Source organism: Marmota monax, unplaced genomic scaffold, assembly GCF_021218885.2.
Source record: "Marmota monax isolate L192 unplaced genomic scaffold, Marmota_monax_Labrador192_F-V1.1 WCK01_AAM20220418_F8-fsc00022, whole genome shotgun sequence".
NCBI lineage: Eukaryota > Metazoa > Chordata > Mammalia > Rodentia > Sciuridae > Marmota > Marmota monax.
In genome coordinates, this window is record NW_026695215.1 from 6,722,918 (window position 1) to 6,747,855 (window position 24,938).

Genomic DNA, 24,938 nt, shown 5'->3' on the forward strand with positions numbered 1-24,938 from the left:
ACCTTAAAAGATTTGCACCTTAGGCATTTCTCTGGGTTTGCTGAAGATCAGGAAGTAAGGTTCCTTTTCATCAGGCCTATGGTTAGAACTTCACCTTAATTGGTTGAAATGGAAATAGAGATTCTTTTCTCTTTTACTTAAAAATGGGTTTTTGAAGTTTTATAGCTTCATTAATGGTTAGTACTGAGTCCATCCTCAGACTTGAATAATGTGTAGATTTATGATTCAAAGTAAGATTTATGATTCTCTGGGATCAGGTAGATTATACTATAATCTTATGTGACTATATAAGCATAAAACTAAGTAAAAATGGCTGTGGCTTGCAGCTTTATTATGACTGTAAAGTCAAAACAAGTCTATAGGTTAGAGATAAACAGCAAAACCAACATAGTTCTAATTTAACATTAATTTAAGTGTGAGACTGAAGTTTTGTCAAAACTACCTTGCCTTTCACAGCGTGCAATGGTCTGACTGCGGGCAGGGCTCTTTTGCTGTCACCATGTCTGTTTAGAGTGTTTCTGTTCTTCAGTATCTTTACCTAAACTGCTGCAAAATCTTCCTTCATGCAGTGCCTCCTCGTATGTTTTAAGATGAGTGGTTATCAGTTTATATCATTAGCCTTCTAGAAGAGTACTTGGTTAAGAGCATCGGTTTTGGGTTCAAAGGCCCTGGCTGTGCCTCTTAGTAGCTTAGCCTCTCTGATCCTTGGGTTTCTTATCTGTAGAGTGATGATTAAAGAGCACCTGCTTCATGGGTATGTATGTAGTGAAGAACAAGGGGGACCGTCCATGTGCAGTGCTTAGCACAGTCCTGCAATGTTGCATGGCTCCGCAGCCTCTCAATCACAAGTTCAGACATGGTCCCTGAAACTGTGGGACTCCTCATTTGCAAGTTGGTCCTCCAGAGCGTTGCTGCCCAGTAGATCTCTGGAAGTGTTCTGTGTCCCTGACAGTGGCCACCCTCCATGTGGGGCTGTGGAGGGCTTGGGTTGTGACTGGTGCAACTGAGAAGCTGAGTTTTTTTGTTTTATTTAATTGTGATGTGTAAGTAGCTAGGGGTAGTGATCACTGTGCCGACAGTACAGATGGAGAGTGTGTGTTGATGTCCTATCATGTAAAATTGAAGATAAGGCTTAAAATGTCACATAGTAAACTTTATGTCTGTGTGTCAATTTGCTGTGGATTTGGAAATCCCCTCGAAGCTGTTCTATGGTGATTTGGCAGTTGTTTTCCCACTTTCCCTTCAGCCATCCTGAAGGCCCTGACTGCTGGAAGATCATTGAGAGGCGGCTAGTCCGGGTTCTTCATATGTGGACTGTTTAGGAAAGTGGCCTGTTCCAAGCTGGCATCTCCTAGCCAGGCTGATATTTATTCCACCTGTACCCAGAGTACTTCCCCATTCGTGTCCACTTACCTGCAGATACTCTTGAAAGTGACCTTTTCCATCCATGGTCTTGAGGAGGGCTTCAGGTTAAGGCAATAAATTATTTGCAGGCATACTCATGAAGTGTTTTTCCTGTGAAATAGCCTGTGTTTACATATTTTAATATGTATATAAAATGCTTGTTCTACCGTATTTGTGATGCTGTATTTGCAGCAGACGCAGATTTGTGTCTGAAGTGACTTTCATAACTTATTTATGTTGGTTGCTGTCATTTAGCCATTAATCATTTTCAGGTGTTGATTATTCCATCTGGAATGAATACCCTTATAATCTATATGCCTAAATAGCAAAGTCAGATAGGAATGACCTGAGTAAATCAGCTGTCCACAGTGAGAGACGCAGAAAAGGCTGTGTTCCAGGGAAGGAGGGGTTCCAGAGTGGGCAGCTCCCTGGAATGCAGGCTATTAGAACAAGCGCCTCCAGCTGGACTCTTAATTACCTTTTTTTTTTTTTAGTGTGCATTGATTGTATACAGAAAAATATGTTTTTTTTTTCCATTTGAATTAGTAGGAGTTAACTCCATTTTGGTAATCATGTAATGCTCTGTTGGTTTTCTGCCTCTTAAATCTCTTCCAGGTTCGAGTTTACCCATAAGAGGCAATCAGGCGGTGCAGGCCAGTTTGGAAAAGTGATAGGTGTGCTGGAGCCTCTAGACCCAGAGAACTACACCAAGTTGGAGTTTTCAGATGAAACATTTGGGTCAAATGTTCCAAAGCAGTTTGTGCCTGCTGTAGAAAAGGTGCGTTTCACAAAATTGTGTTGTGTTTTCATTTATTAAAATCAGTTCAGTGAGCATGGAATCATACTTCTCTTTTGGTATATTGTCCACCCTGTTCATTTTGGCTGCAGGCCTGCTTCTCTGACTGACTGTTCAGCTTTACTTCTGATGTGAAACTTTTAGCTCACTGAGCTCAAACAATATGGATATGTGCTGTGGCAATGATGGGAAATCATTTGTTTCTTAATCGTAGTTATCATATTTTTCTTCATAAACGGAAGCTGCTATGTTGCTTGACATCAGCAGTTGACATTTGTTCTGGTCGTTAGGGATTTATGGAATGTTCACGTCCTGTTGTAGTGGAATGACATTAAGATGCTGAACACCTGGGCACTGGGTCATCTTTGCTGCTTGCATATCAGTGAGCCCCTGGGCTCAGTGTTAGAACCAGTTTTCTAATTTGTAAACTGAGAGTAAAAATACTTGAACCTGCCCCCCTTCACAAAACTGAGATGTTAGACTCTCGCATCCTGGGGAATCATGAGGTGTTCTGCTGTCCAGATCGCCAGATGGGTTCTGAGTGGTTTTGCTTGTTTGTTTTTTAACCTTTTAACTTAAAAATCCTTATTAATGGGCCATTCTTTTAGCTTTAGTGATGGTGGTGGTGTTTTGGTGGGTGGTGTGTACTGTGCACTGCACTCTTACTTCAAGACTGTTCACACACTTCAAGATACATTGTCTCTAACATAGGTGAAGGAGAGCTTAGGTATTTTTTATCAAACACAATTCACAGTTTTAAAATGTCAGAAATATACGTATGTGCAGCCATGTGATTGGCTTGACAGGGAAAACTAATTCAATTATAGGAGTTTTATGTGACTAGGTAAAAAAGAATTGCCAGCTTACCAAATTTTACTCTTAAATACGTGTAGCTTATTGTGTATCCATTATATATATCAATGAAACTGGCTTTTTAAAAGGTTGCATTTGGAAAAGTAAAATAACCTTTTAAGGCCACTTCTTACTGGCATGGTCTGACTTTACACTTTGTGTCTTTACAACATAGTGAAGCGCCCTCAAGGCATAGCAGAGATAGGGTGAGTAGGGGCTTCAGACACAGCTGTGAGGTAAACACCAAAGCTGATGCAAGGTTTCTCTTAGGAGGTTCCTTAGATTTGCTCTTCCTCTGTTTCCTCTGTATAAAATCAAGGATCATGCTGTTGCCTCTCCATGGGTTGTGGGTTGAGGGATTCTGGAAGGCGGGGCTGTGAGAAAGTGATTGTTAGCATCCTCTCCAGCTAGCTCACACCTGGAAGTCATATACTTTTCCAAGGGCTTGCTCATCTAGATGCCATAGTACAGACACTTAATGAGTAAATATTTTGATTTAACATTCTTGAGGGATGAAACATGGCATACGTCCTAAGAACAGTGCACTTCTGAACAGACTAGTGCATCTTTTCATTTGACATTTTTGGTAATGCATCTTGAAGTGAAATCCACTCCTTCCAAAAGTTGTTTTCATTCATTGACAGGGGTTTTTGGATGCCTGTGAGAAGGGCCCTCTTTCTGGTCACAAGCTCTCTGGGCTCCGGTTTGTTCTGCAGGATGGAGCACACCACATGGTCGATTCCAACGAAATCTCTTTCATCAGAGCTGGAGAAGGTGCTCTGAAACAAGGTAAGCTGCCTTCCAGCGCCCACAACCGTGCCGAGTCTGTCCCCTCTGGTAGACCTGCAGGAAGCAATGCTATCCTTAGTCTTTCCACCCAGACACTACATACCACAACCAAGGGATGCGGTAGGTAATGGACAAATATTTATAGAATTGAGTTGACGTGAGGGTTGATTACCGCATTCAAAGCCTACCTAATTCTTCTAAATCATCTGGGTTTTTTCCACGTTTGAATTCATCAATAATCAAGTTCTATTTTTAATAGAGAAGACAAGTGCTCACAATTCTAAGAAATGTTTTAAAAATATTTTAATTATAGACTATTTTTGTTGATTTATTTAATTGTCAAGAAGTTCATAAGTTTGTAAGTTTATTTTTCTTATATCACATTGCAAGCAAGGCTTTTAGGCATTTTAAGGATAGCAGAAGATTTTGAAAGAACTCAGTAAACCTTATTCACAATGCAAACTTCTTGTTAAACTGCTAAAATTATCCACCTTTTCCAGAGAATAATACATGTATTAAAACTGATGAACTAGAATCCTCAGCAAGAAGAAAGCAAATGATAACATAGCAGTTTGTTATCAAGGTTATTCAACAAAGGAACTTTAAAAAAAAAAAAAAAGTTTTTGTTCTCCTTAGATATACATGACAATAGAGTATATTTTGACATACATACAGGAGGTATAATTTCTCATTCTTATAGTTGTACATGATGTGGAGTTTCACTGGTCGTGTATTCATATATGAACATAGGAAAGTTATGTCCAGTTTGTTCCACTGTCTTTACTAATTCCATACCTTCTCCCTTCCCTTCCCTTCCTTCCCTTCATTCTCCTTTATCTAATCCAGTGAACTTCTGTTCTTCCCTCTCCCCTCTTTACTGTGTGTTAGCATCCACATATCAGAGAGAACTTTTGGCCTTTGGGTTTTCTTGGGATTGTTATTTCACTTAGCATGATAGTCTCCAGTTCCATCCAGTTACTAGCAAATGCCATAATTTCATTCTTCTTTATGGCTGAGTAATATTCCATTGTATATACATACCATTTTTTTTTTATCCATTCATCTGTTGAAGGGCATCTAGGTTGGTTCAATAGCTTAGCTATTGTGAATTGAGCTGCTCTAAACATTGATGTGGCTGCATCACTATAGCATGCTGATTTTAAGTCCTCTGGGTATGTGCCAAAGAGAGGGTTCACTGGGTCAAATGCTGGTTCCATTCCAAGTTTTCTGCGGAATCTCTATACTGCTTTCCAGAGTGTCAACAAAGGAACTTTGAAATTATGTCCTTGAGCCAGAAAATTCATTCTCTGTTCTGTTTCTTCCATTGCCATTATTTGGTAATTCATTAGTAATGTCCCGATGTGTCTTCACACAGGAAAATTGTGATTCACAAAATGTCAAATATTTTCATCAAAGATGATTGAAATGGACAATAGAGAGTTAGTCACAGTCCCATTCCCTAAACAGTCTGTAAGTCAGGATCTGATTGGTTCTGTATGAATTTTGGATTGTATGATGCCTTTGGCTCAGTTTGCATCTGTGATCAGGTGTGGGGCTGAGGCTGGAGAAGGTTGCTCATTTCTTATTGTTCTTCACTTATATAGGAGCCTTTAGAAATTTATGTTCCAGTGTCCCATTGTAAAATTGAAAAAGGGCTCTCCATTTCCTTCATATAAGCTCTCTATTAAAAATGCCTCTGCAGTCTGTATTATAGAAATTTGGTACAATCTCAAGATTGTGTCAGATGGAAACAGGAAAAATCACAAAAAATTGGATTTATTAAGTATGACTCCTATTAAAATGCCTCTAAGTCTTGACCACTTTAATAAGCCTTCAACTGACAAGTTAGTTAAAACTTTTATATGTTTTAGAAATACAGTGAAAACAAACACGTGTACTGTGGAGGCTCTTACTGGGTCATGGTGGCTTTCCTGGTAGGAGTAGCTTCAGAAAGCCAGATGGTAGTTAAGAACACCATTCTTGTTACCTGCTTCTATGTTTAAATATAATAAGTACGTGTTTATGTCATGATATGCATGTATATCTATGGAAAACCTTGACATTAAACATGATTGCCATCTAGTAGAGGTGCAGAGGAAAACACTGAATTACAGATGCTTTGAGAGGCTTTATTTCCTCCCAGGTTGTGCAGGTGAGCAGGGGCCAGCATGATAAACAAATGGCTTTGGTGTTTCTTCATCTGACCCTGTTTCTCCATGATTGAAAGATAAAAGTGTTTGAAACATCACATTTTACCCCATAATTATTATTTGTCAACTAAAGTTAAATAAAATTTAAACATTGGCATAGAATAAAAATTAAAATAGACTTACATTCCTAAAAGAGATAAAAATGTAAAATATCAGTTATGAGGAAATTCTTCCCAAATTTTGTAACAGAAACCAACTTTTTAACACATACCTCTGTTGAATGCCATATCAGAGTTTCCATGTGAAAACATTAGTAAGTGAGCTTAATATAAGAATAGTGTTTTCTTATAAGTTATTGTTATATGATGGCAAAGTGTAATACATTTTATGTATTAAGATTAGAAGAAAAACAGTTTGGATTTTCACGTATTCTGGTCTGACTCAGATTTTAAACTTCATCCTGAGATTAAGCAATGATGTAACTGAAATCTGAAGTGTGAAATGGGATGTTCAGTTTGGCCCTATTTCTCCCTATTGATGTGACCATTGCCATCATTTTGTGGCCAGTGTTTTTTTCCTTCTCTAAAAGAAGCTCTGAACCTGTAGCTACTTTGCAAGAGAAATAAAGGCCCAGCCAAGTCACATTGCCAGCTCATTTGATACCACGGTGTCCTGCTCTTGTCCATTGCTCACCAGCTGTGAGTTTGAATCTTATCTACTGTGTGGCATTGGGCACATCATGTGAGCTTCGCCAGCCTGCTGGGTGGTGAAAATTCCCAAATATTAAATGGGATGAACTTAAAAATATCAATGTACATATTTGGGCATAGTGAATGCCAGGTCCTTTCCCTGTCATACTGCTTTTGACCTAGTATTGTGCCTTGCCACCCATTCCCCAACTAGTTGTCTCCAGAGTGGCCATAATAACAGTGATAGCTTGCTTAGCTTACTGTGCTGTGGATTATGTGAAGTACATGAATTAGGAAGGTGAATGGCCACATATCACAGTGATCTCATAGCTGAGAAGGCTGCGACTCAGAGCAGTTAGTTGAAGACCCAGGCTTACATGCTGGTTAGTGGTGGAGCTTAAAGTTAAACCCGGGCCACACTGCCTGCTCACACAGCTGCATTAGCACTGGTCTGGCATTATGGATGATCACAAGTGGGTTGAAGTGGAGACATGACCATCTCTATCCACCACTTTGGTTTAAAAGGTCCTATGATGACATTAGTATTTTGACCCCATACTGTAAGAAGCTGCAGACCACGTGAACCTGCTTTTAGGACTTCACTGCCATGTGGCTTTTGAAAACTGATAGGGTGATATTAGCTCTGGAGTCTTTTGATACAGGGCTAAAGGAAGGCAGAAGGGCAAGGTTCAGTTGGAAATGAATCAGGAGATGGATTTGGGACACAACAGGAAGTTAAATGGAAGGAACAGGGTGAAAGAATACGAGCAGAACTGGACAGGCCACCCTCAACAGTTGGGTGATGGGCACTGAACATGGCCCTTTCCTTCAAAATGTAACCCTTGACAGTCTATTCTTTCTACATTACTGACCTGTTGAAATGGAGGGCAGTGTGTAATTCAGTCTGGACAGCTGCTCACTGCTCTTGTTCTGAGCGCCTTTTCTGTATTAATTATGTGTCTTCAGAGCCAGGGAGACGCTACTGTTTTGCTAACCAAAGAAAATATAAAAATGAAGCTGTGCCTGCAGCCTGGGGTTCTCCGTCTGATTCAGGTGTCTGTGGGGTTTGTCGGAGCCAAGCTAGTGTAACTTGTCAGTTGGTAATATTTTTGTGAGTTCAGGCATTCCTCTTTTCACAAGAAAATTCACTAATTGAGACTATTAGTCAAAGGTAGTTTTGAGCTAGAAAATGATTTTAAGTTAATATTTCTAAGAAATATGAAATCTGCCAGCCACCTGTATCCATGGGTTCTGTATCTGTGGAGTCAACAAACCACAGATTGAAAAAAACTTTTCAGAAAAAAATTCTAGAAAGCTGAAAAAGGACAACTTGAGTTTGCTTTGTGTTTAGTTTTAGTACTGTGCCGGATCCAGGTGGGTGAGTCCCAGGTGGGCTGTGTGCTCCCACTGTTTGACAGCCCTCAGCCTCGCAGCTCCAGCATCATTTGTCCCAGGTTTTGTTCCTGTACTATGCAGCCAGGCCTGGGATGCTCGAGCTGCTCTGAACAAAGGTACACGCTTTCCCTGTCTGCTTCCTACACGGTACCGTGGTTTAGCGGTATGTGCTGGGTGTTGTAAGTCATGTAGAGGTGATTGAGCAATAGTGAGAGGATGTGCTCCGGTGGCGTGCAGATACCAGCCATCTGTGGATTCGCGAATCGTTGGGGTCAGGGTGTCAGTACCCCCCCAACACCAAGGAGAGCTGTGTGTTGCATTCTGTTCTTGTGGTTACTGCACTTAAACCAGGGGTGTCTTTGTTTTATTTTTTTTGCGGTGCTCGGATTGTTTGGAATCCAGGACCTTGGTCATGCTAGGCAAGTGTTCTACCAGAGCCACATCCTGTCCCTAAGACAAATGGGGGAAGGAGCACTAATGAGAAACCAGCCTCTACCTCAGAGCAAAGCCTGTTCAAAGAAGGGGGCATGACCTTTGTCCTTAGAAAAACTGACAGAGCACTCCTAGGCACATACCCACCTTGCCGAGTTGTTTATCTACAAATAACAGGAGAGATCTGTGGAGCCAGGTGTCCCTGACTCAGTCAGGCTAGATGAGGACCCATAGCAACCACCAATTAGCATGAGACAGGGAAATACCTGGGATGCCAGGTGACCCTCCCAGTAGTTTATGGTGGTTGATAACATGTTGGGAAACTGTGTAGTTCAGCATGTACTCCCCTCGTGGCTTAAACCTATCAGTTCAAACGAATCCCCCTCTTGTACTAACCAATCACCCTTACCCAACTTGTTCCCACCAGTGAATGTGCTAATCATGTTTTAGAGTTGTTTTATGATTTTCCCGCGGTGTGTGATGATTTGCTAAGAGATGCTATGATGTATGTGAAGTCCCTGCCTTCCCCAAAGAGTGTATAAAACTGTTGCAAACCCTGGGCTCGGGGCCTCTCAGCATCACCAGTTGCTGTGTGCGCATGGAGGACCGAGCTAGCTCGCAATAAACGCCTCTTTGCTGCTTACATCGATCTTGGTCTCTGGTGGTCCTGTGTTAATGAATTTACAAGAATGATTTGCTAGTTAAATCAATTCTTGTGGAAAAGTTTTTAAAACTTTAATTTTAAAACAAAACACTTTCTTTGTCAACTTTTCTATCTTGCTTAAAGCCTTATTTGGACGTCATGTAGCCAATCAGGCTACAACATTATTCTGCACTAGCATAACTTCCAAAGTAAGTATAAATATTTGAAGTTTTATTATACTTTTTTCCATATTATATTTAAACATCAGTCAGCATTTGTAACTGTAAGAAGTATTCTGATTATCTATCTAATGGGATAAAAAACAAATACACATTTTTACTACTGGAATGGTTCTTAACATCTAGCCTAGGATCTTTATTTTGTCTGTGAAGAAGCTTAAGACCCGAGCAGACTATTTTTACAGAAGGCATATAGACTTGTTTGAGGTAGAGCAGAAGCTGTAAACGTGTACTTCTGATTCTCAATCAGGTGGTGGAATCATTTAGCCTAGAAAAAGAAAGAGGTGAGGCTTGACTTGATTGTTATCCTAAGCATATGGGGGGCACAGTCTGCACCCTCTCCCACCCTGCGATAACTACTCTTTTCTTTTTTTTTTTTTAATGGTTTTTTGTTTGTTTGTTTTTTAGTTGTAGTTGGACATAATACCTTCATTTCACTTATTTATTTTTATGTGGTGCTGAGGATCGAACCCAGGGTCTCCAGAGTGCGAGGCGAGTGCTCTACCGCTGAGCCACAACCCCAGCCCCAACTGCTCTTTTCTTACAGTAAAAAATAATGTCTGCCAGGAACAAACAAGAAGGCTTGGGTTTTCTTTGGTTAGAGACTTACCAATTCATGTCTTTATCCCTGAAGATCTCCAGAGAAATGAGCAACGGGATAATTTACCTGATATAAAGCATTTGATAAATGAGTTTTAAGAATAAAAATACTGTAATGGAAACTCTAATACTAGAATTAAACGTTGTCTTATTGGAATTTCCACACAGAAAAATGACTTATTGCTACCAGAAAAATGAGTCCAGACCAGATACTTGAAGCACATCATTTGTGTATGTGTCCCTCCTCTTTCGTGAAGCTGGAAAGGGAAGAGTGTCCAGTTTGTTTAATTGCTAATACACTTGATTTTGTTTGTTTGTTTAACAGCCTTGGCAAATGCAACATTGTGTATTCTTGAACCTGTTATGTCTGTGGAAGTTATAGCCCCAAATGAATTTCAGGGACCAGTAATTGCAGGAATTAACCGGCGGCATGGAGTAATCACAGGGCAAGACGGAATTGAGGACTATTTTACACTGTATGCGGATGTAAGTACTATTGATTATTGATAGTCTTGCCTTTTTTACCCACAGAAAGAAGTCATTTAGCTTTGGTTTTTTGAGATTATAGAGCAAATTTACACATTTCTGTATTGAAATCTTGCCTATATATATCTGGGAATTTCTGTAATCTGTTGCTAGAGAAATTCTTAAGTGCAGAAGCAAAAATAAGATGCATTCACCTTGGCCTGTTGTGCATATGCCTGGTTTTTAGGTGTAGATTTTTTCCCTCCTTTTAGCTTTATTTGAATAGCTGCTTTATGATGTGCTCTCTAGCTTGTTGGGGTAACATTAATTCCCTTGCCTCTCTGTCTTGATTTAAGTCTGGAGAGGAATACTTGTCATATTTCCAAAGCCCCTGTATTATACTGCCACCAGCACACGACATACCAGGAGCCAACCCAGGGCTGAGTGTGGCTCAGTGCTGGGGCTTGCCCAGCACAGATGAGGCCTCATCCACTCCCCAGCACCACAGAAGAAACACAGCCAGCATCCAGCGGAAATTTACATTAACATTTCCACAGAAGGATCACTTCTTAGTGATTGAGCCGGGGACAGGGTGGAGTGAGATGAGGAAGGAAAGGCCATCAGTGGTGTCTGTTCTGTGAAACTAGAAATTGGCTTCCAGCTGTGACCAGCAAGTGAAACAATTTTCAAATAGGGTTTCCGCCTGGAATAAGGCAAAAGGGTTTTCTTTTGGCTTTTAAGTCTTTTAAACCAAAAGAAGTGAGTTGAAATCCAAATTTAAGGTATTAAGTAGCCAATATGTCTCTGTATTTTTCTCAGGTATTTTTTAGCAAGCAATGCTAATAACATCTATCGTTTGTTTTTAGGTCCCTCTGAATGATATGTTTGGTTATTCCACTGAACTTAGGTCTTGCACAGAGGTAAGCAAGTGTTTATCTTTACCACAGTGCTCTTCAAAAGATCATCCTACACAGTGATGAGATTTATGAGATTCTGGCTTTACATGATTCCATAGTTGTAAAAAAAAAGTCTCTCTGTTCTGTCTCTCTGCCTTTTAAATTCCTAGGGAAAAGGAGAATACACCATGGAATATTGCAGATACCAGCCATGTTTACCTTCCACACAGGAAGACCTCATTAATAAGCACTTGGAAGCAACAGGTCAACTTCCTGTAAAAAAAGGAAAAGCCAAGAACTGACTTTCCTTGTTGTGAGTTTAGTAACTTTAAGTGAATATGCAAGACTTAGATATGATGAATTCCAGCAGAGTGAAATCAGGTTGTTGAAACAAGTTTTAGAAGCACTTCCTATTTTACATTCAGGAGCTTCTATTACATATATTCTAAGATAATTCTATGTATGTCTCAACTCTGTTGGTTGGTTTTGTAGTTCATTGAAAAATCAAATAAAATATTCCTGAAATATACTTAATATTTATTTAAGGGAGAAAGGGATTAATTTCAATTATGCTCCTAAACTTAGAATAGGTGTATAAACCTCCTTTCCATATTTGCTTTTTCATGAGAATTTTCAACATATGGAAAAGTTGGAATTGGAACAGCCATGTACCTTCCATCTAGATTCAGCAATGGGCAATGGACACTTTTGTTAACAGTTTGTTTGTCAAACAATAATTTTATTGTCTGTGTCTCCTACATTGAATTTTTAAGTTATGTTGCTGAAGACTTGCAAGTGAATTTTGTACATTATAATGTTTGATAATGTCATTAATGGGCAAGCCATCCTGTTTAAGAGGGCATGTCATATGTCCCTGCTAGGGAACAGCTGATTCATATATGGCTGATTGCTTCAGTTTATGGATTCTGCACATTTGTAACTGCCTCTGTTTTAGGAGTACATATGTTACTTGCAGTCCTCTCTGAAGTAAAATAGACCTTCACATGTGCTGTTCTGGATTGTGTTCACCTAAATGTTTCTGTAGCCCTAAATAATAAAGTATGATTTACAGAATTGTTGCCCTGTCAGTTCACTCACCTAGTAAACGCTAGTTGAATTTTGAGTCTACCAGAATTTGTCACATATTCATTGAGATTGTGAGAGAACAAACATTTCAGCTTTGGTTTCCACAATAAGTTAGGTTTTCCCAGGCAGTTCACCATACTATCCCAAATTTCTTAATCCAAAAATTATCTTATACTATACACATCTCCTAGTCTTTTTCCTTACTGGATTATAGAAATGAAATAACTGATTTTAAGTGCTTTTGGTTTTTTTGATTTATAGATTGGACTGTATAATTTAAGATTTCTAGGTTGAAAAAAAAGGATTAAATATTGAGCACATGTTTTCAAGACATTTGCTGAGTAGTTTGTTAAATGAATTACCTAATTTAATTCTCTCAACCCCATGAGAGAGTTTTTTTTGCAATAGAGAAAGTGAAGGTAAATTTTTGCAAGCCCACACAGCTCATTAAGTGTTAAAATGTATACTTTGGTTGCTGTTGAGGAAGCACATTCCCCACGAACATGTGTTTCTTCAGTGGCATCAGGCCTGGAAAACATGGTTGCTGAGGCATTTGGTCAGCACCTTGAACCATTCTTGATGATTTTGAATACTGTTCTGCGTGAGCCAATACACAAGTTATAGCAGGGTACATCTGGCCATTAAGAATATCAGAAAGATGGGTAAATTTGGATACATCCTTAATTTGTTAAATATTCTGGTTATAAAGTTGCAGTGTCAAAAAGGACTCTAGGTATCTAATGTATCACCAACATATCATAGGCAGTGACACCGTCCCAGCTTAGGGGAATGTCTTGAACAGCACCCTGTGGAGACAGCTCCAGGACCAGAACCCACAGTCCCTGCTAACTCATTAGCTTAGTGGTAGTTAGTAAACACTACATGCCAACCAAAGTGAGAAGAATGGGAAAGATTAATGAGAGTATTCATAAATGAGAGCTGCTATATTACTCTTGTGAAGGTAACTGCTGCCTGACTTAAGGAAAGACAGCACTGCTGTGTCAGCTGGTAGGCACAGACGAGGAGGTACTGCTCGGGTGCCCAGGCCTGACTGCACCCTAAAATCACCGGGGAGCTTAAAGCTAAATACTCTGAAACTTTTCTAGATGATTCCAAAATGCATTCAATGATGAAGATAACTCTAGAATGGTCTGCACTTACACCCAAGACAGGAAATGAAAGATGTTTGCAATTCAGATGTGACATATTATTAATATTCTTTTGTGTGATATAAGAATTTAGACTATTGGTTCACCATTTGATAACTTTAAGACTTTTTTTTTTTCCTGTTACTCATTTCCTCACTGCTTATTCTTAGACTGTGTAGTTTGCAAAATCACTAAAATTGAATCAGTTCTGAAGTTTGGGATTTTTCATGTTTTAGAAATTGGAGTGAGTCTTAAATTTGGCAGTCCCAGAAAGGAGTAAGCTGAGACATTCTGGGATGTAGTCCATTTGCATTGCTGGCACTACAGATTGTTGAGTTGAAGCTTGAATTGCTGCTCACTTATTTCAGATAAATAGCACTATAATGCATCATTGAAATCAGTTAATTGTGTTCTCGGGAAACTTAGGTGAGCATTTACTCATTTATCCATTCAAATAAGTGCCAGAGAGCATGAGATGATTTTTGTACTCCGAAAGCTAAAAAGGTCACAGAACAGGTCAGAATTTTCTAATCTGGGAAAAATGAGCATGATAAACTAAGATGTAGATGTCTAAGTGCAAAATACAAAGCCTCCCTTGACTTTCAGAAGAACTTGTTAGCAAGTTGTCACTTGTAACGACTGATGCTTCCGGTGGGAAAACTGAAACCTAGTGGGATAAAGTAGAATACAGGGAAAGTCCTGGCTCCGTTTTGCATGTCTTTAAGTTTTTGAAAATTATGAAGAATTCAGACAAGTGAATGTGGTGTTGGATGGTATTATCATTGGCATCAGGGCTTCACACTCATAAGGAAAGACAGCTTAGGGTACTTAGGTTTTCATTTTATGCCAAACCAAATGCAGTAATTTTTCTCTGTAGTTAGCTAGTAAAATCAGTTAGAAAAATCAAGTCAGCAGTTTTAGAGTTTGTGCCAGAAAGAATAGTCTAATGATGATAGTGAGAAAATTTTTAGTTGGTTTAGCTTTCATAAGTTTTGTAAATGAGGTAATTGTGTTTGTATGTTGTTTGCCTGTGTGATTCCCCTTCATAATTGTTACACCAAAGCAGAGTCTGTTCGAGGGTTACCTTAGAATCCTTCCCTGGTTGAATTATGGTCACATTTGCGAGACTGATCTCACTAATGGAAATTCCCCTTTGCCAGTGAAGACCTGGAGAAAGCCGACACACCACTGATTTCCCCCTTTCTAGTCCCTAATGCTATACTAAAAGAAGTTGAAGATCACAGGACATGGAGTATGCTATAATGATGTTGTATTTTTACCGTGGGATGACCCAAGTGCACTTAATCACTGAGCCATATCCCCGGCTCTTTTTTTTTTTTTTTTTTTTAGCGACAGGGTCTCGCCCCACTAAGTTGCTGAGGCTGGCTTTGAACTCACAATCCTACTGCCTTGACCGCTGGGGTTACAGGCAGGCGCCACCACACCTGGCAAAATAATGCTCTTGAGAGCTACTTTTGAAGATGATTTAGGGAAAGAACTTTGGTTAGAGAAGTTTCTCTCTTGATTTTTGGCGTGATTAAACATTGTAGATTGTTTTTATATTTTCAAAGAAGTACTTCTTTGTTTTTATTGCATAGGTCGGGAGGGCCTGAGTTGCCTTTAAGTGACCGAGTACAGTGCTTCAGAGTACTTAGAACGCTTTAAAACAGTTGGATCTGGGGAAGGTAAATGCGAAGTTGGGGTTTTAAATAGAAAAACACATAAATTAGATCCGCTTATCTTTATGAGAGTCCTTATTTTTTTTGTCTTTTATATCAGTTTTTCCAGTTATCCAATAGTGCAGACTAATAGACCACTCTGACTGAGCGGGTTCGACTTGGGGTTTTTCAACTTCATAGTGGTGTGAAAGTGATATGCCCTGGAGAGAAGCCATACGTAGAATTCTGGTCTTCCCCCAAGCTGGCAGTGGGCATGTGCTCACCCCCTTGAAATGCTGGGTGGTACAGGAGCCGGCACTACAGGGTATAGTGTTGCTAAGCCAGGGTGTTTGGTAGGTTAGGTGTATTAAACACATTTTAAACCTGTGGTGTTTTCAATTTACAATGGAGTTTTCAATGTAAAAACCCCATTGTGAGTCAAGTTGTGTATGTATTTTATTATAATTTAAGGTTGATGCTTCCTAATCAATTATTGAGTGAGGAACCTGGCCTAAGGTTCTAGACACTGATAGAAGTGTTCCATTACATTATAATAATTCATAGAGGCAATGATGGTAATATTTCCTGGGTCAGTTCTTCCTGCCTCGGGCAGGTACTCCACTGAATTTGATTATGGTACATGTTGTTTGCTTTTATAAATTACTTAGGCCAACTCTGGATCCAGATTGTCCTTGTAAATGAAGATTGTTAATGTTTGGTATACTTTGAGTTAATGTGTATTTGCAGGCAGCCACTTGATCTAGTGAGATATGGTATTATTTAAAGTTTGAATCAAGCAATATTAAGGTTTTTATTTAATTTCAGCTTAGCATAAATGTTGCCTATGCATACAAATCTCTGCAAACACATTTAACACATTTTATTATTTAGAACTATGAACATTTATTTAAAAGTAGATGCCAAGTTAAAAAGGAATACTTGCTTGAAGTAACAAAACAGTGGAATTCCTTAAACAGTTATTATTTTCCCTACAGTTTTCTTTGACTGAAAATATACTTGTTGACATACAGGATAGGAGCAATTGTGCAACATAAAATAATTACAGTATATTAAGAAGAGTAAAGAAATGCAAATTCAGAGTTGAAACCATTGTTGTTGTTTTAATAATTATCAGCCTCTGCAGCAGGTACTTATTGCCTGGATTTCACGTTCCAGGGCTGAAACTCCAAGGAGCCCGCTAGTGGGTGCCCAGCATGAGCAGAGCTCAGCATGCCCCTGCAGCCCAGAGCTAGACCACACAGGCCAGCTGAGCAGCAGCTGATACATTTGAGTTTTTGCTGATAGTCACAGGCTCCAGAACTAAAGTAATTATTTAGGCTAGGAAAGTCATTTTGTCTAGAATTTGGTATAATCAGCTTTTTGTTTCTTAGAAATTACTAAATTCTGTTGGTGCCACAGCAGATCCTTCCTCAGTTCCAGAAGAAGCTTCGACTGGGGTTTGCATCTCTTCACACCGGTACTTCACTTTAAGTGGCTTGCCGGGGTACCAGATCAGGTGAATATGGCAGGGAACGATTTCCTAGGACACAGAGTTATAAAATATTAAACCGCACAGAACTTAAGGTAGAAATACTTCTCTGTACAAGCTTGTGTTTTACCTGTGTTGGGAATTCATGCAGCAGGACAGTGTAATCGAAGTCAATTGCGTGATCACTGGTTTTCTGGAGGAAAAAAACAGAGTGAGTATAACAGAATGGGGAGCTTGGACACACATATTCTTGGTTTGGAGGGATACCTTTACTCTCTGCAGCCTTAAGATTTGAGCCCTATTTCCTTCATTGTATTCTGTATCAAGGTGCATCAAGGTGTGGGTTCTCCCTTTGGTTTTATCACTGAGTAGCACAAAATGCTGGTCGGATGTCTTTATCACTTTTCTTTCTGATACTGTAATTTGGGATAAGGGCCGAGGTCTGTGGGGTAGGCTGGCTCTTGGCAGCACAGCTCCTGTGTGCACTACAAACTGCTGGGTCAGCCCTGCCACCCCAGGCAGCAGCACAGGGAAAGGCAGCCAGCATTTCTGGAGTGTCTGCCAGGGACCCTGTTCTGTGCCCGGTCCTGTGCTGGGCACTGCGCACACATTCTTGTGTGGTTCTCCATCCCTCCCAGATGACTCTCCCCAAACCACCTTCGTCATGTACCGGAACCCTTTGTAAACCAGAGTATTGGGGCCTCTCAGTGGACAAGCACTTATCCTCACCTCTTTTATTTATGTGATTTCTATGCATTTTACTAGTAAGCAAGCCAATTTTCTGTTTTCTTTTTGACATTTCCTTTTTTTTGATGTCAAGTGTACTTATTTCTTTACTAGTAACAATGGAAGACACGAAGAATTTCTTAAAACCTTCAATTTGGAATATAGTTTTAGTATCCTACCAGGTTTTTATTGAGACTATGAAAAAGCAAAAACAAAACAAAAAAAGTTAATTTTGCACTGGTGGAGTTTTCCAAGTCAGGAGTGTGAGTAGGTGTGGAGGGTGCTGCGGGGCAGAACCTGCCTGAGTGAATCACAGGTAGACTGCTTTTCATGTAGTGCTGCTTTGTGTTGCGTGGTGGCTCCTCCCCTGCCTGGCATCGTGCCCACTAGTGTTCACAGCAGGTGTCTGACACGGAGCAACAAGTCTGGGAACTCATCAGAGAAAGTTCCATGTCTTTCAGGAGAGAACAAGCTACAGGAAGTTCCAGATAGAGTCGGCCCTTCACATCCAGGTGTTCTGTATCCAGGCATGCAGCCAACCAAGGGTCAAAATGGTTTTTGAAGTTGTGTCTGCACCAAACACATGTGGGCTTTTTTTGGTCATTATTCTCTAAACATTACAGTATAACACTATTCACATGTCACTGTATTACCTACCAAAAGAAATCTAGACATGACTAAAGTATACGAGGCTATATATGTAGGTTATATGCAAATGCCAAGCCATTTTATATAAATAACTTAACATCATGGTATTTGGTATGTGGTGAGGGCCTGGAAACTGTTCCCCACAGACACCAGCAGATGACTGTCAGGCTGGTGGTATTTCTTTGGGGGTATATTTAGCCTTGTTTGACCTTCATTTGGAGACTGTCTTGACCTTGGAAGGAAGTGGCTCTCTCCTGGGATGTTTCACACCAGCTGCTGTCCATGTAATATATTGGGCTTTTGTGCTGTCTGCACAAGGCCTGTTCACTGTGTTTTTTTATAATTTAAAAATTGGTTTTGCTTAGAAACTTAGAGTGTTTGTTCAGGACAGTATCTGTTTTGCTTTTGAAAGTAGCATTTCTGAAGGAAAATGTGGCAGTCTCCAGATCCTAGGCAAAAAAGAGACAGGTCTTAGAACAAATGCTAGCCCTGCACTCCGTCTGACTCACCATCCTGCTATTGACTCAGTGGCACTCAGTTTATGATGAAGTCTAAAAGGTGATGATTCTTGGAAGCCCTGTGCGTTTGATTGAGAATTCCTTGACGCAGTTGTTGGGACACCTTTTACACTGTAGGAGGAAGCACCCTTGACCCAGTCTACAGAGCAGAGCCCCTGGAGAACTACAGGGAGGACATTGCACTTCCCAGTCCAGCAGAGCACAGAGCACCCAGGATGGGACCACCCCTGCTCGGTCAAGCTCTGCCAAGAAGTCATTATTTTTAATATTATTCAGAACAATCTCTTTGGCTTCTGTCCAAATCCTTGTAGTCCAAATTGATGGTGATTTAGTGTGGTATTTTTTAATCACTCAGCACTCTGATCTTCCTGGAAACAGCCTGGATGTGGTGTTTGTCCCCTCCACCTCCCATCTGATAGGGAGGAGGCTGAAGTTCAGATCAGCCATTGCAAGTAGCTTTCTCAGCAGACCAGGTTAGTGGATGGGATGTTGCTGTAACATGCCTGTGGCTTCTGGAGAGTCACACTGGTGGCAGCCACATGCTGCTGGTTATATGGTTGGATGCTTACACAATCTGGCGCCAGTGGAGCAGCTTAGAAGGCATGAGGTCAAGGCTGAGTGCGTGGGAAGTCCCTCTGTCTCCCAGCCAGTGCGTCTCCCTTGTCCTTGACACAGTCCTTGTGGTATAGGGACAACATGGATTCTTCAATTCTAAAGATATAATTTTTAGTGAGGTGGGTCTCATTTTATAGCTGTCTTTTGAATTCTTCCTTTCTTTTCTCACTGAGGCCTTGTTCACCTGGGTTGTGCATTTATAACTTGTCATGCCCTTGCACAGTTGTATTGAAAGGTGAGTTTAACCCCCAGTGTAAAGATGATGACCCCATGGGGAGAGTTCTTGTGCTGTTTTGAGTACCTCTAGTCACTTCTGGCCTCTACATTTTGGCTTTACCTGCCCTGTTTCTGTCCCCTAGAACCTTTCTTAGAGCTTTTAAAAATATTGCTTGTTTTGCTTCTTACTTATGTTGCTGCTTTTGCTGAAAGATATGGGAATTCTTGGTGGCCACTGAACAGCAGAATTTGAAAATCTGTGGATGTGTGTGGACAGTACTTCTCATTAAGAGAACTCCTAAAAGAAGATGAAATGCCCATCTAACTGGACACCAACTTCACACTGCCCGGTGAGGTTAGGTTGATGTTAAGGGCTTCAATCACTTTGTTAGTCCTCATTGTAGAACCTGAGAGATGAAATGATTTGCCTTGGGTGACCAGGTCAGTTGCTTACTCAAATATTTATCTAAAATTCAAACCTCACAGGGTTTAAAAAAAAATCTAAAATTTCTAGTAACCATTCTCCCTCATTTTTTTCTTTTTAATAGTGTAGTTTTCATGTATGTCTCCACTGTCGCACTTGCAGTGAGTCAGACTTACATCTAACACTGTATCCTGAGTAGTCACATAGCATCAACTAGATGGTGATTTCTATTAAAAATCACTCTGTAAGGAGAAGAAAAAGTAAGTAAAGAAGGGCCGTTAAAAGTGGCCTTTTAGCTGGTTGTGGTGGCACATACCTGTAGCAGCTGGGGAGGCTGAGGCAAGAGAATTGTGAGTTCAAAACCAGCCTCAGCAACAACGGAGAGGCACTAAGCAACTCAGTGAGAACCTGTTTCTAATAAAATACAAAACAGGGCTGGGGATGTGGCTCAGTGGTTGAAAATAAAAGTGGCCTTCAGAAGGCACACCAAACTTCCAGATGCTGAAATGCTGACTCATGCTGGCCAAATCTTAGTACTCAGAGAACTCATTGATGACTTATCCAGGGATAAATCCATGAAAAAATGAATTTTAATTTTGGTATATGATGTGAGTTAAAAGTCAAAGTTCATTTTTTAGCAATTATTGAGAACTATTTTAACTTTTTTATAATGCTGGGGATAGAGTCCAGGGTCTTTTGCACAAGCTATGTAGGACTCTATTTCTGAACTATATCCCCAGGCCCCTAAAAAAAAAAAAAAGAATTTTAAGAATTGGTACTTCCGATTAGTTCCACCTGCCTCTCAGGGAAGTTGATTTTGTTTTCTGTGGATACACGCCTTCTGCCGTATCTTGCCTGGCGAAGATCCCAGCATCGTTAAATTCAGTGCTGGGCTCCCTTTGCACCCATGCCCACCCAGAAGAAACTGGTCCTCTGAATCCAAGCCTTGCAGGACCTGAGGGGCTCATAGTGCCCCGACACTCTCAGTACCTCCTCTGGGCCTGCTCTCAGCTGACGACTGCCCCTCAGTGAGGAGACGGAACCAGCTGGCACTGAAGGGCAGCTGGCTCCCACATGGCAGCTACCTCCTGCCAGCACCCCACTGCCATCCTCTGGTCTCTAGGCAAACTCTACTCCTGTCTGAGATCGGAGGTTACAAGGCTCCAGGATTTAGTCCTTCAGCAGCTGATTTGTCTCCCCTACTGCCCATGATCTCATCCAACCCTGTGGCTTCATATACCCCTATGTGGTCGTGACTCCAGCCCATTCCTCCCCGATCAGACCTGTAGGTCTAGGTGACTGCCCAGGCTCTCTACCTGTCTACAGGATTTAGCATACCACAATTCAAGATCATTTCCCCCAAATCTTCCCCAATCAGAAAATGTAAACCCTATCCTTCCAGAATTAGGCCCAAGTTCTAAGCTCATCCTGAAGCTGATCATTTTCTGACTCTCGGGTCCAGCCCAGGAGCAGATCCCAGCAGTCTTCCACACCATCTCCACTGCACGCTGGCCTCGCCTCCATCAGTGCAGTAGGCACTGGTCTTTGCTTCTCTCTGGCCTCCCTACAGCCCCTCAATGTAGTGGCCAGAATGGTCCTTTATGAATGGGGTTGTGTCACTCTTCTGCTAATAGGAGAAAGAGCAAAGTTCCAGACTCTTCTAATGACCTCCAAGGCCTTGCAAGAACAGCTGCCCTCCCCATGCTCTTGTCCCCTGCACAGTCTCCTTCTCACTCCATCCCTACCAACCTCACCGCTGCCTCTCCATCCCAGCAGCCACACCTCTGCCTGAAACCCCTGGGCTCCCTCGGGCCTCTGCTCAGCTCAGCCTCACTTCAGGCTGAAGTAAGTCTCCTATTAAGACCCAGAACCTCTGTCTGCCTTCTCTATGTAGCACTTATACATGTGAAGCATACTTATGAGTTCACTGTCTTCTCTCCCTGAATTCTTCTCAGTGAGGGCAACAGCATTGTTCCTACTCACTGTCACATCTTCAGTCCCTTAAATAATACCTGGCCTGCTGCAGGCATTCATGTACTGTTGAGTGAATGAGATGCAGATGATTCACACAACTTCGGTCCAAGGACACCGAATTGTTGGGTCTCGGGTGCCAGGGAGCCTCAGAGTCCTTACCCACTGCTTCACCCTGCTGAGCTGTAACGGGTAGTAGTATGAAAACTGGGTGGTCCTTTCCCACATCACGTAAGAGCTGCCAAGAACAGCCAAGTCCCAGATGGGTCTCACTGAGGGATCGATATTTCCGTAATCATCTAAGAGGGGGGAAAAAGCATATTAAGGCATTTTTTTTAGATAAAATTCAGAATTTCAGTCATGATTAAGGTTCAGATTTGGTCATATCAGGTCATCTCTCACAGCAAGACCTTGGGGCAGACCTGCGATTGCTGGCATCTGTGTTGACTTGGAGACTTGGGCCTCACCTAGCCACGGACATCCACTGGGAAACAACTCGGTGGCTGTAATGATGCTGAAAGTTGACCTAAAGCTGTTAGGGGAGCAGCATTATTCATTGGATCAAAAAAGGCTGGTGATCTCCTTATGACCTGGTGGTTGGGTCTTTCCAAACTCATTGCTTCCTCGTCTGCTGAATGGCTTTCTCTCACCATTGGCTTTAAATCTAATCAGTGATTGGCAGCATCTCTGCCACTTCTTTTGAACACTTGAAGAAATCAGATGGGTTTTTCCTGTGGCATTGGTTTTGCACCCAAAAATCTATAATTTGGAAGACATTTTTTAAACCTACTTGATATGAGACTGCTATGATTATTGATTTGGTTTGCACATGAGGTGTACCCCAAAAGCTCACATGTGAGACAATGCCAGAGGTTCATAGGAGAAGTGATTGGGTTGTGAGAGTCAACCCAATCAGAGATTTGATCCCCTGATGGGATTAACTGAGTGGTGGCTAAAGTGGTGGGTGTTCCTGACAGAGGTGGGAACTGGGGTGTGGCTTTGGGGTATATATATTTGTATCTGGCAGGTGGAATCTGTTTTCCTGATCACTGTGATGTGAGCTACTTTCCTGTGCCACCCTTTCCCACCATGACATTCAGCCTCACCTCGAACCCTGAGGAGTGGAGCTGGCCTTCTATGAACTAAGACCTCTGAAACTGTGAGCCCCCAAATAAACTCTTCTTCCTCTACAATTGTGCTGGATGGGTCTTTAAGTCAGAGCAGCAAAAAAGCTGACTAAAACAATTATTACCTTTCATGACTTTTAGAAACTCAAATCTCAGTAACTTAGAAGATAACTTTCATGAATCATCATTGTATGTGGAGACAGTCTATTAAGATAGTCATAGCACAATATGTGAGGGATGCCTATAAGCTGATTTGGAAACTCATTCTTCTTGGCTGAATAATTTTTGTGTAAATTCCATTTATTGACAGTCCTTGGCTTGGCTGGCTTAAAATGATAGGCAACTCCAGGATTACTCCTTTTATCTTTGTGTGAGACAAGATGGGTCTCTGCCTCCACTCAGGTGGCACAGAGATGCAGTCATGTATTCCTTAAGACAGGCAGGAGCAGTGCTCTGAGGGAAGTTTCTCTGGACTGGAGAGGTTTGGGGGAGGCTTTACAGAAATGAGATTTCACCAGGCTGTGGATTCCTGTCACCTATGTAGGTGGGAAGAGCACAAGCTAGTGAGTACCCCAAGCTAGGAGGGCATGGGCAGGGTCAAGAATATAAAACGCGCTGACCGCACATGCAGTACCAGGGGTGTGCACTGAGTTGTAGGCATGGGATGATAACTTGGTTCTGTCACAGGACAGATAGGGGTGACTGAAATCTACAGACTGGACAGGAGGCTCCTGCTGTGGTCCTGGAGGAAGCCCTGTGGGCATGAAGGATGCTGATGGTGGGTCCAGGGTACTTCCTGGAGGTAGGCTTTATCAGAAATGGTGGCCAGGTATTAAATGTTAAAAGGTGACCAAAGAGTCCAGTCGCCAAACTCCAGGAAAGGAGTAATATTCAAATAAATGACCAGAAGTGCAAACCTTCTGGGTGGAAACAAGCTGAGTGTTAGGCTTATTAAATACAGTGTGAGATGAGCTGTGGGAGTAGATGACATAAAATGCCACAGCCAGATCAAGGAGAAGGACGCCCACTGGTTTGGTGATCTGGTGGTCTCCAGCGACCCAAGAGAGAGCAGCTTCTGTTATGTACATAGCTCAGAAACTGGCCAGGAAGAGGCAGTGTGTGTGGAAGGAGGTGAAGCCCTTGGTCAGTCTTGGCATTGCAAGATAAGGAGATAAGGAGGCTTCAGAGATAAGGAGGATATTGATGGGCATAGTCACGGAAGCAGCAGAAAAATTGGAATCAAGAATTTATCAATTAAAGGAGGGAACTGGGAGAGACCACGATGGGGTGTCTGGATGTGCAGGCATCTCAGGCTAGCCAGCAGAAGCGAACTCCAGATGCCAGGAGCTGTGATGTGACCTGATGAAGGCTGTTGCAGAAAGGAAGTTCTAGACGGTGCTTCCTGGCTGCACACACCTTCATGAAGGGACTTCTGTTCGCCCCATGTTGAGTGGCTGACCAACTGGGATTTCAGGACAGCACTGTTGGTGATGCTGTTCCCTTGCTTTATTAAGGTCCCTTCCCCCTCATCTTCGTTGACTGATACCTCCCCCTCACAGCTCACCCTCTCAGGTTCATCTTACAATGCTATGAATTTAGATTGGGGACATCACATCCATTCCCCTTGGAGATAGAGAAGTCTCACTGGACACTGGGGCCAGCGAGGATGTGGAGAAGGTAACTGCTCCCCACACAGAGGGGCTTTGGCTCTGTAGGTTCTTCCTGTGTGCTTGGGATCACCTATGGGGAGTCTACCCATTCGTTAGAGAAAGTGACAATTTCACTTATAATAAAAATAAGATAACTGCCTTTTAAAGGGAAAAACAATGTGGAGCAAAGTTAGATCCTCATAGCTAAAAATTATGCACAGTAGCCCAGTATCATGGACTGATTAATACTGAACAGAATCTGTTAGGGTCTGAACTAGACATTCCAGGGATATCACCATACTCTATTCACTTT

The 24,938-nt window shown here is 41.5% G+C and overlaps 2 protein-coding genes across 2 annotated transcripts in view; one reads left to right on the forward strand and one right to left on the reverse strand.

Annotated features, from left to right (window-relative positions):
• The window catches only part of Gfm1 (G elongation factor mitochondrial 1), a 40,943-nt gene extending 28,519 nt beyond the window's left edge, over positions 1–12,424 (forward strand). The window contains exons 14-18 of the mRNA XM_046431808.2: positions 2,020–2,182; positions 3,697–3,841; positions 10,315–10,475; positions 11,321–11,374; positions 11,521–12,424. Of these exons, the coding sequence (XP_046287764.1) occupies positions 2,020–2,182; positions 3,697–3,841; positions 10,315–10,475; positions 11,321–11,374; positions 11,521–11,652 (655 nt within the window). The 3' untranslated portion in view covers positions 11,653–12,424. The remainder of the gene's footprint in view (positions 1–2,019; positions 2,183–3,696; positions 3,842–10,314; positions 10,476–11,320; positions 11,375–11,520) is intronic.
• Positions 12,425–16,034: 3,610 nt separating this feature from the next.
• Positions 16,035–24,938, reverse strand: part of Rarres1 (retinoic acid receptor responder 1) — a 32,728-nt gene continuing 23,824 nt past the window's right edge. The window contains exons 4-6 of the mRNA XM_046431642.2: positions 22,012–22,148; positions 16,862–16,924; positions 16,035–16,782 (exon numbers count right to left, since the gene is read on the reverse strand). Of these exons, the coding sequence (XP_046287598.1) occupies positions 16,630–16,782; positions 16,862–16,924; positions 22,012–22,148 (353 nt within the window). The 3' untranslated portion in view covers positions 16,035–16,629. The remainder of the gene's footprint in view (positions 16,783–16,861; positions 16,925–22,011; positions 22,149–24,938) is intronic.